The following is a 15,946-nucleotide window of genomic DNA, read 5'->3' on the forward strand; positions in this document are numbered from 1 at the left end:
CCAGCACCCATAAGGGATGCCAGCGCCATAGGCGGAGGTTTAGCCTAGTGCATTACAGCACGGGCCCCTCAAAACATCACAAACACAACACATGTTTAAGGTAGACGGTGTGGGGACTGGCTTCAGGACCACCTCTACAGCCAACGGGCACTGGATAAAAACCTGTTGGATGGGGAATGCGCATTGGACCCAGTGGTTAAGATACCTGCACCCCGCACCAGAGGGCCTGGGTTCAATTCCCGGCTCCGGCTCTGACCCAGCTTCCTGCCGGGCAGACTCTGGGAGTCAGAGGTGATGGCCCCAGGGACTGGGAGATCTGCATTAAGTTCCTGGCTCCCAGCTCTGACCTGGCCTGGCCTGGCCTGTTGCAGGCATCTGGGAAGAGAACCGGCAGGCAGGAGCCCCCTCCCTGTCTGTCGGTCTATCTCTCCCCCTCCATCTCCTCACAGAAGCCAGTGCACAGGTGAGCGGAGGACGGGGTCCTGGTGCCTGCACCTCCGGCCAGCCGTGACCTCCAGGAATTCCAGGTGCTGCATCTGAGTCCACTTCCTCCTCACAATGGACGTAGCATCAAGTTCCAGTGTCCCTGGCTCACGTGCTTTTGGCTGCACAGGAAGTGTCTACTCCACTGGAACCGCGGGCCAGCGTGGTGCTGAGGCCCGAGGCGCCAGGCACCCCCACTGTGATGGAAAGGGGTGGGCAAGGGATGACCCCAGCAGGGGGGCTAGGGAGGAAGTGTGCCGGTGCACCTGGGAGAGCACCTGGGGTGGGACTGCTGCTGTCGGGGCCCAGAGAGGAACCTCTGCACGTGAGGGTGGGGGGCAGAACTGCAGGCCCAGGGACCAGCAGGTGCCAAGATGTTGAGGTGGGACAAAGCCAGGGTGACCTGAAATCTACCAGACGGCATGAATGGCCTTGGTGCCTTCACTCAATTAACAGTCATCAAGTAGCCGTGTGTGCCGGGCCAGGCTTCCCTGTGGATTCTGGTTCCTGGCAGGGAACCCATGGGCCACCACCCTGCAAGGAAGCAGGGATGATAGATAAATAAATAAATAAATAAATAATATATATGTTAGGGAGGGGCTGGCACTGTGGCGCAGAGGGTTGAGCTGCTGTTTGGGAGGCCTGCGACCCGTATCAGAGTGCCTGGTTCAAGTCTTGGCTGCTCTGCTTCCAACCCAGCTCCCTGCTAGTGTGCCTGGGAGGCAGCAGTCACTGCCAGGTCCTTGGGTTCCTGCCGCCCATATGCGAGACCCGGATGGAGCTCCTGGTTCCTGGCTTCAGCCTGGTGCGGCTCCAGCTGTCGCAGGTATTTCCAGAGTGCACAAGGCAGATGGAAGGTCTCTCTTCTCTCTCTCTCACTTTCAACTACATGTATAAATAAATCCTAAATATATAAGGGCTCTTGGTAAGAGAGAAAGGCAGCCTCTCTCCTTCCGGGGTGCCTGGTCTCATCAAATCACGGGGGTTCCTGGGGTCAGAGAGTGACCGCTTGCTCGGCTAGCGTGGTCAGTTCATTCACTCAGCTCCCAAGTCTTGACCGTAGCCTCGGCTGAGCCCAGCACCTTGTGGGACTCTGGGGAAGCCAGGAAGTGGCAGAGGCAGGTCGCCATCCCAGCAGCAAACAGCAAACCTCAGCCTTGAAGCCCCTAGGATCACAGCAGCAGCCCACCGGGCCTGGGAGCCGAGCCGTGGCCCAGCCGTTGACCCCGCATTCTGCCCATAACCCCCAAGGGTGCTACCGCAGGGGAGGTGCCCCTGCCTCTGGCCACACACGGCACGCACGCCTTCCTGGAACCCAGCAAGGCGCAGCCTCCCCGGGGCTGGCACAGCCTCCTCCCAGGGCAGGCCCCAAGGCCGGGCGGCTGTGCGGCTGGGAGAACAGGGCCGCATTATGAGGGCTCCAGAGGGTGGCGTGGGCAGACAGAGGGCCCGAGTGTGTGCAGGGAGCTCAGAATAGCTCGTTGAGCTCAGCAGTGGGAAGAAGCGGGGCTTTATTAGGGCGGGCCCGGCAGGGCAGAGACGGAGGCCACGCCCGCCGGCCGTGCCTCTGCAGCCACAGCCTGGGCCCTGCGCGGAGCTGCACCTGGGCAGCCCCACAGACAGCCTGCGCGGGGCCAGCCCACAGACAGCCAGTCTGACGCAGAGAAGTCGCCCACCCAGCTCTGCCTTCCCTCCCCCGCCCCCTCCAGGGCAGACACATGATCTGCAGTTTCAATTTCCAAACGGCACTCCCGGGAGCACCCGGCCCGGCCACGCAGGTCCTGGGGTGCACGTCCCAAGCGGGACACCAGCGAGCAGCAGGCCGTGCCCGGCGGGACGCGCGACTAAGCCACACGGACGCATCCACGCAGTGGGACCTTCCCGGCCATGCAAAGACTGGGACACGCGGCACCACAGGAGACAATGGCACGAGGTGCCGGAGGGCCTGGATCACGGAGAACAGAGGTTGCCGGGGCCTTGGGACGTGATGGGCCCGAGGGTCTCGTGGGAACGGTTTCGGTCCTGGGGATGGACGCTGGTGACGGTCACGTGGCACGCACTTTCAAGCGGCCAACATGCGAGCGTGCATGCATGGCTTTATCACTTTCTGGCCTCTCAGCTGAGCCCGGCCTGAAGTCCCATGGTTGTGGGGGCCGCGTGCTGGGGCTTCCGCGTCGCCAGAGGCTGGGGGCAGCCCCGCGGCAGAGACGGCAGCTCCGGGAGGGAGCCGGCAGCACCCCGCGCTCAGGACACAGCAAGGAGACGCAGGAGGGAGCAAGGGGCAAAGCCCGCGGCGCCCCAGGGCCTGAGCCTGGTGCGTGAACTGGCAGAGCCCAGCCCGGGCTGCCTGTTTTACCACCACTTGCAAAAAAGGATCCCAAAGCTGATTGGCTGAAAAAGTATCAGAAGCCCATTTCCAGTGCGAACGCCTTTCTCAGGATTCCAGAGCAGGCAGAGGGCAGCAAGTTCCACTCACTCATCCTCATGTCCACACACACGCACACACACTCACACACACGCACAGGCATGCACACACACGCACACACATGCACACACATGCACAGGCATGCACACACATGCACAGGCATGCACACACAGAGACACACAGGCATGCACACACATGCACATACAGAGACACACATACCCACAGATGCACACACATACACACATACACACAGAGAGACACACATACACACACATGCACAGACACACATGCACACACAGAGACATACATGCACACACAGAGATATACATGCACACAGATGCACACAGAGACACACATACACACATGCACACACAGAGACACACATACACACATGCACCACAGGCAGGCATACACACATGCACACAGAGACACACATACACACATTCACATACAGAGACACACATGCACACACACATGCACACACATGCACACACAGGCATGCATGCACACACATACACACAGATGCACACACAGAGACACATACAGAGACACACATACCCACAGATGCACACACATACACACGCATACACACAGAGAGACACACATACACACACATGCACAGACACACATGCACACATGCACACACAGAGACATACATGCACACACAGAGACACGCATACACAGAGATGCACACACACAGAGACACTCATACAGAGACACACATACACACAGATGCACACACAGAGACACACATACACACACACAGACACACATGCACCACAGACACAGATACACACATGCACAAGGCACGCACACACATGCACACAGGCGGGCATGCACATGAAGGCATTCATGCGCAGAGACAGTGCACATACACGTGTGCACATACAGACATGCACACACATACATGTGCGTGCACACACACAGGGTCCAGAAACTCCACCCCGCTGGGATCTCCATTCGCAGCGGGGCAGGAAACGACCTGCTACTGACGTCTGCCGAAAGCCTCGGCGTTGCGAGACAGCTTTGGGGAGTTTCTTCCCCAGAACACTGACGGGCTTCCCAGTGCGGCCGGTGCCAGTCTCGGAGGGAACAGGTGAAGTGGCTCTGCACCGAGAGCCTGGCGCTGTCTTCGTTATCCGTCACCAGCGCCGGCGAGGGGCAGACGGCGCTCCCCCGCCGACTCGCTCTCCAAGTGCCGGCGACAGCGAGGACGGACCAGGCCAAGCCGGGACCCAGGGGCTCCAGCCGGGCCGCCGTGGGGCTGGCAGCGACTCAACCGCTTGAGTGATGGCTGCAGGGGAGTTGGGGCGGGGCCCGAGTCCTCGGGTGGGGGCGGGGGTCTCGACCACCAGGTCCAACACCGGCCTGCGAATGTCTTCTGGGGGGGGGGCCGAGCAGGTGGGGCCGCTGGGCGGGGGCTGCCGCAGAGGCCGGGAGGGGGGGCCACGCGGGGTTTGTGGCTTCGCCTCCTTGAGGGAGACGCGGGAGATCCGAGAAACCCCAGGACACTTGCGGTAGGGGAGCGACCTGGGAGCCTGGGCCACAGGACAGGACCGAGAGGCCAGAGAGGCCACAGGGGTGGCGTCTCTGCGTGTGTGTGCATGGATGTGTGTGCGCGTGCTTACCCTGCACAACTCTGTGTACATGCGTGTGTGTACACGTTTGTGTGTATGACTGTGTCCACATGTGTTAGCATGTGTACATGCCAGCATGACTGTGCATATACATGCACGTGTGCTCATGTGTGTGCCCTCATGTGTGTGTGCGCACAACTCTGTGTACATGCTTATACGTGCGTATGCGTGTTTGTATGAGTACAGCTGTGTTCACATGTGTGTGATACGTGTGCTATGCGTGTGGGCATGTATGCGTGTGCACCCACGTGCTGGCGAGTCTCTCCTTTGCTTGGGACCCCAGGGGTCTTCCTCCCCGCGTGAGGCTGAACTGGGAAGAAGGGGGAGGACCAGGCCCAGGGGCGGGTGGTAGGAAAGCTCTCTCGTCAGGCTGAAGTACCACAGGGCCGGACGAGAGGCGAATCCGGCCAGCGATACCCGGCTTATGGGACGTGCTAGGACCTCAGGGCAGGGGCGGGGAGGGCACGTCCAGTCCTGACCTGGGGAGCTGAGCCCGCGGGCCCTCTGTCTCCCTGCCAGCCGCCCACACGTCCTCACCATCCCCTTCCACTCACTCACCCGAGACAGGGGACAGCCTGCTCTGCACTGGGCACGGTGCCGGTGCCGCGGACTGAGATGGACGAGATGGACAATGGCCGTCATCCGTGCCCTCGTGGAGGAGACAGACAGACAAGTACAGAAAGAAACGGGTGCAGCCCTTCCAAAGAGGCAAAGGCCACTGGCCAGAGCCACAGACCGCGGGCCGCCGGTGCTGCCCCTCCCCGCTCTGTGCCTTGAGCCACTGCTGCAGCCCCTACTCTGCACCCCGCGAGCCCCTCAGGATGGACAGGGTCCCGGGGCTCTGCAGCTCCAACGCCAGGGCCTTGGGTTCCGGGAGGCAGAGGCTGGACCGGCCCTCCCAGGCCTTTCCTGCTCCCGCAGCGCCCCCTGGTGGGCAGCAGCTGTGCCTGCACCAGACACGGCCCCGCCCTCCCCACCTCGCGTCCCCGACTGCTCGGCCACCTTGCAAAGCTTGGAAACCTCTGTTCTTGCTCTCGGAAAGGCAATGCTGCACGCCTGGCCTGCACATTCCCGGGGCGTGGCTAAGGGAGACGCCCTCCCTGGACCCCCGCGAGCACCTGCAGCCCCTAAGGCTTGGGTTGGCTGAAGCTGCCCCTGGTATCTGACCTTCGCACGCGCAGGCCAGCCCGGGGGCTCCTGGGAGAACCCCGACCCTCCTTCCGCGTCCTTAGCTCCAGGGAGCTTGGTTTCCCGCGGACACGTTTGACTGAGCTCCGCGTCTGCCTCGCCACCTGTCCCGTTGGTCCAGGGCTCAGGCACGCTGGACTTCCTGCTGGGAACCCAACAAGCCCCACAGAGCCCACGGAGCCCAGCCCACGAGCAGGGGGCAGTGGGGGACAGGCACGCTGGGCTTCCCACTGGCCTGTCTGGCGGGGCGGGGACCTGTGCTGCCTGCCCGGCATCCCGAGCCCATCTTTCTCCTCCTCCTCAACAAGAACTTGCCATCGCCCCACGCAGCGCCTGACAGCGGCTAAGTGCCAACCAGGACGCCGGCCGTGTCCTCCTCGGACAGGGCGTGCACTCAAGTTCGTCTCCGCTGCCCACTCCAGGTGACCGCCCAAGAACCCGAGTCCTCGCTCAGCCCACGCGGAGGCCCCTGGCCCCTGACCTGGCCTGGCCCAGCTCAGCTGCTGAGGCCAAATGGGGAGTGAACCAGCACCCGGAGCGGCCACTCTGCCTCACAAGTAAACTTAAAATCAAGTCAACAGCTGAGCCGATTACCGTTCCTATTGGTTACTATTCTAATTTTCTCAACCTAGTTTTATTTATTTATTTATTTGAAAGGCAGAGTTAGAAAGAGGCCGAGACAGAGAGGTCCTCCATCTGCCGGCCCCCTCTGCTGCAGGTAACTGAGCCCTGGGACTGGGAAGGTCTCCGCTCACAGCACGCTGCGGCTGGCACCTCCTGGGACTTAGCTTCTCTCCCGGCCGCAGCAGTGCCCTAACTCCCCGCGACTCACTGCCTTCCAGTACAGCCTTCGGGTGTGTGTAAGGAGGCTGCCACAGGTCCGGGGTCCGGGGTTGCCCCGTGCCAGCCGCGGTGCCTGCGCTTTCGGCCTCTAAATCCAGGCGCTGCTTCCTGTGAGCGATGCCTCCCCAATGAGGAACGCTAAGGGCGACACCACCCGCTGTGTCGGCCTCCACGCCGCGCCGCCACGCCCCTCCCCCCCGCCCTGGCCGGGATCACCGGTTCAAGCCCCCGCATCCCTGCTGATGTACCTGGGAAGGCCCAAGACGGCTCTAGCGCTAGGCCCCGCCACCGCGTGGAGGCCAGTACTGGCTCCCGGCCGCCCCCTGGCTTTGGTGGCCACAAGGGGAGTGAACCGGTGGATACAACCTCTCTCCTCTGACTCTGCCCTTCAAGTAAACAAACAAACAAAAAAAGACACGGGCCTGCGCTGTGGCACAGTGGGTTAATGCCTTGGCCTGCAGTGCCAGCATCCCACATGGGCGTCGGTTCGAGTCCTGGCTGCTCCACTTCCGATCCAGCTCTCTGCTGTGGCCCAGGAGAGCAGTAGAAGATGGCCCAAGTCCTTGGGCCCTGCACCCTCGTGGGAGACCCGGAAAAAGCTCCTGGCTCCTGGCTCCGGATCGGCACAGCTCTGGCTGTTGCAGCCAATTGGGAAGTGAACCAGAGGATGGAAGACCTCTCTCTCTCTCTCTCTGTCTTTCCTAACTCTCTCAAGTAAAAAATAAATGTATATTTTTTGACAGTCAGAGTGGACAGTGAGAGAGACAGAGAGAAAGGTCTTCCTTTGCCGTTGGTTCACCCTCCAATGGCCGCTGTAGCCGGCGCACCGCGCTGATCCGAAGGCAGGAGCCAGGTGCTTCTCCTGGTCTCCCATGGGGTGCAGGGCCCAAGTACTCGGGCCATCCTCCACTGCACTCCCTGGCCACAGCAGAGAGCTGGCCTGGAAGAGGGGCAACCGGGACAGAATCCGGCACCCCGACCGGGACTAGAACCCGGTGTGCTGGCGCCGCAAGGCGGAGGATTAGCCTAGCGAGCCGCGGCGCCGGCCTGAAATAAATAAATCTTTAAAAAAAGACAACGGGGCACCTCCCAGCCTCTTTCTTTCTCCCGGGAACACCACCGCCTACTTCCAAACCAACAATAATTTAACTTTTATTGACACGTAGATTATAAAGCAACCATCGGCTACGGCGGCCAGGCGCGGCCAGAGCTCGGCGCAGGCGCACCCCGCGGCTACTCGGAGCTGTCCGGCTTCCTGCTGGACGCTGCGCCTGCAGGCGGCTTAGAGAACCGGACCCGTCCAGCACGCTCCGCAGGGCTGCGGCGGCTCGGCGGCTTCTCCGGGGCCGTGGCAGGCGGCGCACCGGCGGGCCCCGCGCGGTCCTCAGAGCGGCGGCCCGTCGCGGCGGCGCGGGAAGTGGTCCTCGGTGCGGAACAGCCCCGGCGGCTCGCGCGGGGCCGGCGGCGGCGGCCGGGCGAGGAAGCCGGGGCCGCCCACGCTGCGCAGGAGCTGCCGCAGCGCCCTGGGCAGCGCGCCCAGCTCGGCCTCGGCCCTGGCCACCTCCTGCTCCGTGCGCGCCACGCGGCTGCCCACCATGCGCACGAAGGCCTCCAGCCGGTCGATCTTGCCGTAGACGCGCCGCATCTCGGCGGCCTTGGCGTGGATGCGCGGCACGCCCTCGCGGACCACGTGCGCCGAGTCGCCGCGGATCATGTCCAGCATGGCCACGAACTCGTCCACGCGCGTCAGCAGGTCCTCGAGGCTGGCGTCCAGCGCCTCCACCTCGGGCCGCGCCGCGGCGGCGGGCAGCAGGCAGGCGGCGTAGCCCGCGGCGGCGCGGCGCAGCAGCGGCAGGTCGCGGCCCGGCGCGCCGTCCTCCGGGCCCTCGTCCTCCCACGGCCCCGAGGCGCTGCTGTGGCTCTGCGACACGTGGCCGCTGTCCCCGCCGCTCCAGCCGGGGCCCTGCGCCTCGGCTTCCTCGGCCGCGGGCGGCTCCGCCATGGCCGGGCGGCCCAGGGCGCTCCCCGCGCACGCGCGCGCACGCACGCACGCACGCTCGCCCGCCCCCACTTCCGCCCGCCGTGCTCGCTCAGGGCGCACGCGCAGCCGCCTTCGAGTCCGGGCTCCGGGGGCGCGCACGCTCGCTCGCTCGCCCGCGCACGCACGCGGACCGGAACAGGAACTCGGAGAAGCTATGGCGGCCTCAAGGCCTTGTGCTGCGGCCGTGGGGCCCGAGCGGGGCGGGATGGAGGCCTCCGGCTGTCTCCTCCCAAGCTGCGAAAGCAGCAGGCGGGCGGGCGGCCCGTGGTCCTACGCAGGCCATGTTCACGGAGCGTGCGCTGTGACGGCGCCGAGAGCCAGGTGACGGAGTGGCCGTCCTGAGTTACTGGGGCCCCCAGCCCCCCAGGAAAGCCTGCGCTGCCCCTTCCCCCGCACACACGCGGGGCACTGGGTGTGCGGGAGCAGTGTCAGGCGCCGAGGTCTAGGTCGTTTACCAAAGTCTGCCCTCGAACCGGACGCTAGAAGAGGCCGTAGTACCCAAGTCCTTTTTTAAAAAGACTGATTTATTTGGAAGGCAGAGTTACAGAGAGAGGTCTTCCATCTGCTGGTTCACTCCCCAAATGTCCGCCCCGGCCGGAGCTGGGCTGATCCGAGGCCAGGAGCTTTTCCCGGGTCTCCCACGCGGGTGCAGGGGCTCGGGGACTTGGCCATCTTCTGCGGCTGTCCCGGGTGCACTAGCAGGGAGCTGGGTCGGAAGTGGAGCAGCCGGGACGCGAACCCGTGCCGCAGCGCCGGCCTCAGGACATACGTCCTTGTGAGGTTTTATATTTTGAAGCTGCTGGGGTTCTTGAATGTACGTGTGTGGTTTGCATGTTGCAAGGACATCAGTCAGCACTCGGGACAGCCTCCGGAGAGTCCTACCGCCCGCCGGCCACACGGGTGTCTCAGCCCGCTGGGCCCAGTGCTTGCTCAGGGCCAGCAGGAGAAGGCAGACGTGATGGTGTGTGGCTGGAGGCAGTGCGCTGTAGCGCCGCGGTCCCTCCAGTCGCTGCCCCGTGGTCAGCAGCCCGAGGAGAAACCCACGTGGCGAGAGCCCAGCCTGTTCCCGTAACCGCAGGAACAAGGCCTGGACGCAGAGCCAGAGCCGCAGCCGGATTCTGAGCGTGACCTCGTGAAGGGCCTGGGCCGGAACCACATGAGCGCGCGCTGTGGTCTGCGTGCTGGTGCTCTCGAGTCCTGCCCCAGGGTGACGGCGTCAGGGTGGGCCGTGGGGCGGTGATTCGGTCACTCGGATGTGACTGGCCACCTTCTAAAAGGGGGACGCGGGGGCGGGGGTTGGAGCCGCGGTGAGCACGCCATCTGGGATGCCTGCGGCCGTGTCGGGGCTCCGGGCTCCAGTCCTGGCTCTGATGGGGCTTCCTGATCCCGTGCACCTGGGAGGCAGCAGGTGACGGCTCAGCTACCAAGTCTCTGCCGCCCACCTGGGAGACCCTGATGCAGTTTCTGCCGCTGGACTTCACTTTGGCCCAGCTCGGGCCGTTGTGTACCTTTGCAGGTGGACCCTCTGTCATCTGCCTTTCAAATAACCACATAAATAAATGCATCTTCCGGACAAACGAGATGTAGACAGGAGACCCCTCGCTCCTCCCACCAGTCAGCACACAGCAAGGAGCTGCCGTTGTGAGCCTGGGGGTGGCCGTCAGCAGATACAGAGCCTCCAGCCCCTGGATCGTGGTCTCCGAACCCTCCAGAGCCAGGCGAGACCTGTGTCAGCGTGAGTGCCCGCTGTGCGTTGTTTTACCAGCACAACCAGACTGACACAGACGTCTCTGTTGGGCGGTGCACGGCTACAGCGCGTTTGTCTCGCCTGTACCCCCGCTGATGGACACCTGGGCGGTTTTATCCGGGTGGTGTTAGAACAAAGCTGCTGTGAGAATCCTCGTCCAGTCCTTTTGTGGGCCAGTGCACCCAGATCCTCTTGAGTGCACACAAGCGTGGTCAGCGTCTAGTCCTTGGATGGGTACGAGATGCTGGCCAAACTGCCCCACCTTGATGTTCTTGGCCTGGAGGTCCGGGCCCCGCCCCCAGATGCGGATGCTGAAGCCCGAAGCCAGTTTGGCTGTGTCTGGAGTAAACGCGGCCTCAGGGTGGAGCCAGGATCCGGTGGGAGACTCGGGAACGCTCCCCTTCCCCTCCCCTCCCCGAGAAGAGGGCGGGTGAGAGGTGCAGGGGAGGCCACTGTTTGCAAGACGGGGCAGAGCTGGTGCCTCACCGGCAGCCACATCTGCCAGCGCCTCTGCCCTGGGAAGACAATGTCTGAGCCGCCCGGCTGTGGCCGAGTGGGGCGCCCACGGGGCAGCGCGGGGGTCCCGGTTCTCACCGCCGTGCTCTGGTGGCTGTAACGTGCACGGCTCTCTGGGATCATGGAGGGCAGCACCACTGGGGGAGTGACCAGCGGACGGGAGACCCCTCTGTCTCGCATCTCTGTAACTCTGCCTTTCAAATAAACAAACAGAATTGGTGTCAGTGGAAGGATTCCGAGAATCGTGTCCGTCGGTCGCTGTCCGTCTGAGCAGCACACACCAACGGCGCATCCTGCCTCAGAGGGGCTTCGCCACCGCCGTCAGAGATGTCCACTCGGCGCCACGGGGAGCGGGAGTCTCGGCCAACGGGGCCGGAACGCAGGCTCACGGCCCGGTGTGCTGCAGAGGCCGGCCCCTGCGGGACTCCGGGGATCTTCGCCTCCAACCCCGGGAAGGGCTGACAGCAGAGGTGGCCCTTTGCCGAGGGCGAAGGAGACCGGGCTCTACCGGCCAGAGCCGAGGGCAGCGAGTTCTCCCCTGGACACAGCGTGGGAGTGGGCCGCGCGTGAGAGGGGAGGGCTGCGGGGAGCTGCGGTGTAGACGTGGGGCTGCGGCCCCCGAGCGCTGAGCTCGCGTTCCGACCCAGAGCACGGCTTTAAGCGGTCTCCCCGCTGAGCTCGACGGATCGCCCAAGCGGGGTCGGGGTTCGGTGCAATGGTCGGGACACCTGTACGCCACACTGCAGTGCGTGGGTGCAAGAATCCTGGGTGCACCCTGGAGGCGCAAGACGGCTCGGGTACCAGCACCCCCCCCAACCCCCACCCCGGCCACGGGGGAGACCCGGGGGGCTCCGGGTTCCTGGCTGCAGCCTGGCCCAGCTCCGGCTGTTGCGGGCCTTGGAGGAGTCCAGAGGCGATCTCTCCGTCTCCAGCTTTCGAATAAATAAATGCAACTTTAATGGACGCCAGTGCTTGCTTGGACAGAAAGCGCTGTGAGGACCAGCCAGCCTTATTCAAAGACGGAGAGGCTGGGTTTTACCTGAAAAAAACCAAAGCCGAGCCCTCCAGGAAGGAAGCGCTCTAGCGGGAAGCGAGCAAACCGCGACCAGCAAACCCCTGAGCCCTAAATTCGCACTAGCTCAGCCCGGCGGCCGTGGGCGCATGCGCGCGCGCCTCTGGCTCCTTTACGTGCGCGCGCCCGCTCCGCGATCTTGCCGAGGCGTGGCCGTAAAGTGGCCTTGTACGTCGTGAAAGGGCCGTAAACACGCCAGGGCTGGCTGATTGACGGCCGCGGGTGCTTGTTGGGGGCGCGGGGCTGTTTGCCAGCGACGCGTTTTCTCCCCCGGCGGTTGTGAAGCGAGAGACTGAACGTTAGGAGCAAGAAGAGAACTGAGCGGTACTCGGGGCTGCTACCGACGAGGGCCGCCGTGACCCCAGCGGTGGCTGCTGGCCGGCCGCCCCCGGAGGAGGCGAGCGCCGCGGCGCACGATGCGGCCCCTGGACGCGGTGGAGCTGGCGGAGCCCGAGGAGGTGGCGGTGCTGCAGCCGGAGGAGGACTTCGAGCAGTTCCTGCTGCCGGTCATCCACGAGATGCGCGAGGACATCGCGGCGCTGCGCCGCGAGCACGGGCGCGCGCCCCTGCGGAACCGCGGCAAGCTGTGGGAGATGGACAATCTGCTCATCCAGATCAAGACGCAGGTGGAGGCGTCGGAGGAGAGCGCCCTGAACCACCTGCCGGGCGCCGGCGGCGCGGCCAGGCCCGACAGGGCCGACGAGAAGGCGCGCGAGGCGGCCAAGATGGCCGAGATGCTGGTGGAGCTGGTGCGGCGGATAGAGCGGAGCGAGTCGTCGTGAGCGCGGCGCGGTGAGGCGGGGCGGGGGCCGGGGCCGCGGGTGGGGGCCGGAAGTGGCGGCCGTGGGGGCCGGGGAGCCGGGGGCGAGGGGCCGAGGAGGGCCGGGGGGGAGGGGGCCGTGGGGAGCCCGGGGCGAGGGGAGCCAGGGTCGAGGGGCTGAGGAGCTGAGGGGAGCCGGGGGCGGGGCGGGGGGCCGGGGGCGAGGGGGCCGTGGGGAGCCGAGGGCGCTGGGAGCCGGGGGGGAGGGGAGCCAGGTGCAGGGTGGCGAGGGGCAGAGGGGAGCCGGGGGGGGGGGGTCGGGGGCGGGGCCGAGGGGAGCCAGGTGCAGGGTGGCGAGGGGCAGAGGGGAGCCGGGGGGGGGTCGGGGGCGGGGCCGAGGGGAGCCAGGTGCAGGGTGGCGAGGGGCAGAGGGGAGTCGGGGGGGGGGGTCAGGTGCGGGGCGGGGCCGAGGGGAGCTGGAGGCGGCGCTGCGAGGGGCCAAGGGGAGTGGGGGGGAGGGGGAGCCGGTGCAGGCCGGCGACGGCGCCCCGGCTTTCCCGGACGCGGTGGAAGCGACTCGGACTTGGGTCTGGCGCCGGGGCCCGGCCAGGCACGGAGGGAGTGGGGAGGAAACCAGAAACCCGGGGCCGGGGGAGGGAGCGAGTGGGAAAGTCAGGCCGGCCCTAGAAGCTTCCAGAATGTTCTGGAAGGTGGGGTGGGTTGTCTGGAGGGTGCGGCCGTCCGGGGTCCTGTGATGACGGTGAATGTCTCCGGTTTGCAGGTTCCCAGGGGGCGGCCCTGGTCACGCCGAGGAAGCCGCGCGGCGCCTGCGGTCCGTTCTGCGTCTGCTCCCCCGCCGGGTGACGGCCTCCCCGGTCAGTGGTTGGTGCCCTCGTGAGGGTCCGAGTCGCCAGATGCGTCATTTTGGAGAAACACCAAGAGAAGTGGGGCCCCGTCAAAAGCTACTTCCGAGCCGTTGCTGGACGGTGGGCACTGCCCTGTGTGCTGGTACCGCGTGACCTGACTGCGCTGGGCTGTGGGGTCGCGGAAGCTCGGGGGTCAGCAGGAGGAAGGCCCTGCACCCTTGGGCCCACGGGCGGACGGCTTGAGGGAGACCCTCTGCGTCGCCAGAGGAAGCCGGGGGCCTCCTGCGTGTTTGCGCGAAGGAGGGGTGGGACGCTGGCCGGGGCGGTGGGCCCAGACAGCTGGCCGCCTGCAGTGGCCCCTCCGCTGCAGGGCCTCGCAGGCCCCAGGAGCCCCGGGCGGAGGGAGGGACGGGCGTCGGCCGCGCGTGGAGCCCTGGCGCACCGGGGTGGTAGGCGTGGCGGAGCCGGGCGTGGTGGAGCTGGGCCTAGCAGGCGTGGGTTCACCTCGTCAGGAGGAGGTCTCTCCAGAGAGCAGGTTTCTCGCGGAGGTGGTCAGAGCCCTGCGTGGTAATAAAGGAATCGCGCGCTCTCCGGTGTCCTCATGGCGTCGGGCTCCTGGAGGTGTGGGGGTCAGGTGGGGAGCTGAGCACGGAACCCCCGCTGTTCGCTCCCGGGTGCTGGGCCAGCTGGGAGCCCGGAACCCGTCCTGGTCGGGCACCTGGCGCAGGGACCCAGGCACAGCATCCGGCAGCTCCAGCGCCGGCTAAGCCACTGCGCCAGGCCCCGCCCCATGGCGGGTGGTGCGGGACGCCCTTCAGCAGGGAGCGCGCAGAGGTGTGCGCGGGGTGCGGGGGACGCCCGTGTGGGGTGTGACCACCGCAGGCAGCCCCACGGAGAGGAGGGCTTCCCGGTGGCTGGCACAGCCCTCAGGAGGGGTGGGAGGGTCTGAGACGCAGGGACCAGAGCGAGCGAAGTGTGGGGAGATGCCACACACACACCCCACACCCCCACACTCAGACACACAGCACACACATCCCCCCACACTCAAGACACACACAGCACACACACACACAACACACACTCATACCCCCCCACAGCACACACTCAGACACACTCACACCCCCCCACACAGCACACACTCATACCCCCACACACAGACACAGCACACACACACACACACCCTACACTCACACACACCCTACACTCACACACACCCCCCACTCACACACACCCCACACTCACACAGCACACACACACACCCCACACCCATCCTCACACACACACACACACCCCACACTCACACCCCACACATGCAGTGAGCCTCTGCGGGGAGATGCTGACACACACACACACACACACACACACACACACACACACACCCCCACCCCCCCCACCCCCCCGTCTTCGGGAAGCTCAGGAAACGTTACAGCTGTGTGAGCTCTGAGTCTGCTCCACAATGAACTTGCCTTCTAGTTCTGGTTCCTCACGGGCTTTAAGGTCCCCCCCCCTTCTCCAAAAGAGGGAGACAGAGATTGTCCAACCGAAGCCAGGAGCGCAGAACCCCCCCCCCCCCCCCCCCGTCCGGTCTCCACGCGGGGGCAGGGCCCTAGCTCGGGGCTCAGCTGCTGCCTCCCCAGGTGCGTTAGCGGGAGCTGGGTCGGAAGTGGAGCCGCCGCCGCTGCTGCACGGGTCCCCGGGTGGGCGGCTGCCGTTGAACTGGCAGCGTCAGCCGCTCTGCCACGACGCTGGCCTGAATGTTAATCTTTTTAACTTTTTTTTTTTTTATTTCACTTGAAAAGCCAAGAGACAGCTTGCGTTTCCTGGTTTCTCCCCAAATAACGGCAGCAGCCAGGGCTGGGTGAGGCTGAAGCCAGGATCCTGGCACCCGTCCCAGCCTCCCATACGTGTCACCTACCCGAGGACTGGAGCTGTCACCCGCCTCCCAGGGTGTACACTGGCTGAAGCCAGGTCAGCTGTGGAACCAGGACTTGGACCAAGCACTCTGCGGTGGGCTGCAGGTGTCCCAGGGAAAACCACAGCTCTCACAAGCACTCTGGAGTGCCCTCAGCTGTGATCTCACCACGACGTTGTTGACGCCCCGCGGCTTGGTCCCAAAGTCGGAGGTCAGGTAACGGGTTCAGGTGAGGGCGTGGGCTAACGAGTGGCATCTGGGAGGTGCTTAGGGCATCGGGCAGTTCTCACAGGCTGCTCTGCCTCTACGATGATGGCACCATCGTAGCCATCAGCTGCCACCCAGGCCTGGGCTGTGAGCCTCCAGTCTAAACCGGATAAGCCTCTCCTGCATCGCCCCTCAGGTGTTCTAGTTCCCCCGGGCGATGGCCGCCGCTCTCGCCGCAAGCGCTTCCCA

The 15,946-nt window shown here is 65.0% G+C and overlaps 2 protein-coding genes across 2 annotated transcripts; one reads left to right on the forward strand and one right to left on the reverse strand.

Annotated features, from left to right (window-relative positions):
- Positions 1–7,703: 7,703 nt before the first annotated feature.
- On the reverse strand, positions 7,704–8,632 carry BLOC1S4 (biogenesis of lysosomal organelles complex 1 subunit 4). The gene has a single exon (XM_051830061.2). It carries the CDS (start codon positions 8,576–8,578, stop codon positions 7,961–7,963), a length of 618 nt encoding a protein of 205 aa, XP_051686021.2. The 5' UTR covers positions 8,579–8,632; the 3' UTR covers positions 7,704–7,960.
- Positions 8,633–12,132: 3,500 nt separating this feature from the next.
- Positions 12,133–14,167, forward strand: LOC100344712 (MORF4 family-associated protein 1). The gene is made up of 2 exons (XM_051830062.2): positions 12,133–12,744; positions 13,494–14,167. The coding sequence occupies exon 1, from the start codon at positions 12,369–12,371 to the stop codon at positions 12,732–12,734; it is 366 nt and encodes a 121-aa protein (XP_051686022.1). The 5' UTR covers positions 12,133–12,368; the 3' UTR covers positions 12,735–12,744; positions 13,494–14,167.
- The last annotated feature ends 1,779 nt before the right edge of the window (positions 14,168–15,946 follow it).

This window comes from Oryctolagus cuniculus, chromosome 2 (assembly GCF_964237555.1).
Source record: "Oryctolagus cuniculus chromosome 2, mOryCun1.1, whole genome shotgun sequence".
In the NCBI taxonomy this organism is placed as follows: Eukaryota; Metazoa; Chordata; class Mammalia; order Lagomorpha; family Leporidae; genus Oryctolagus; species Oryctolagus cuniculus.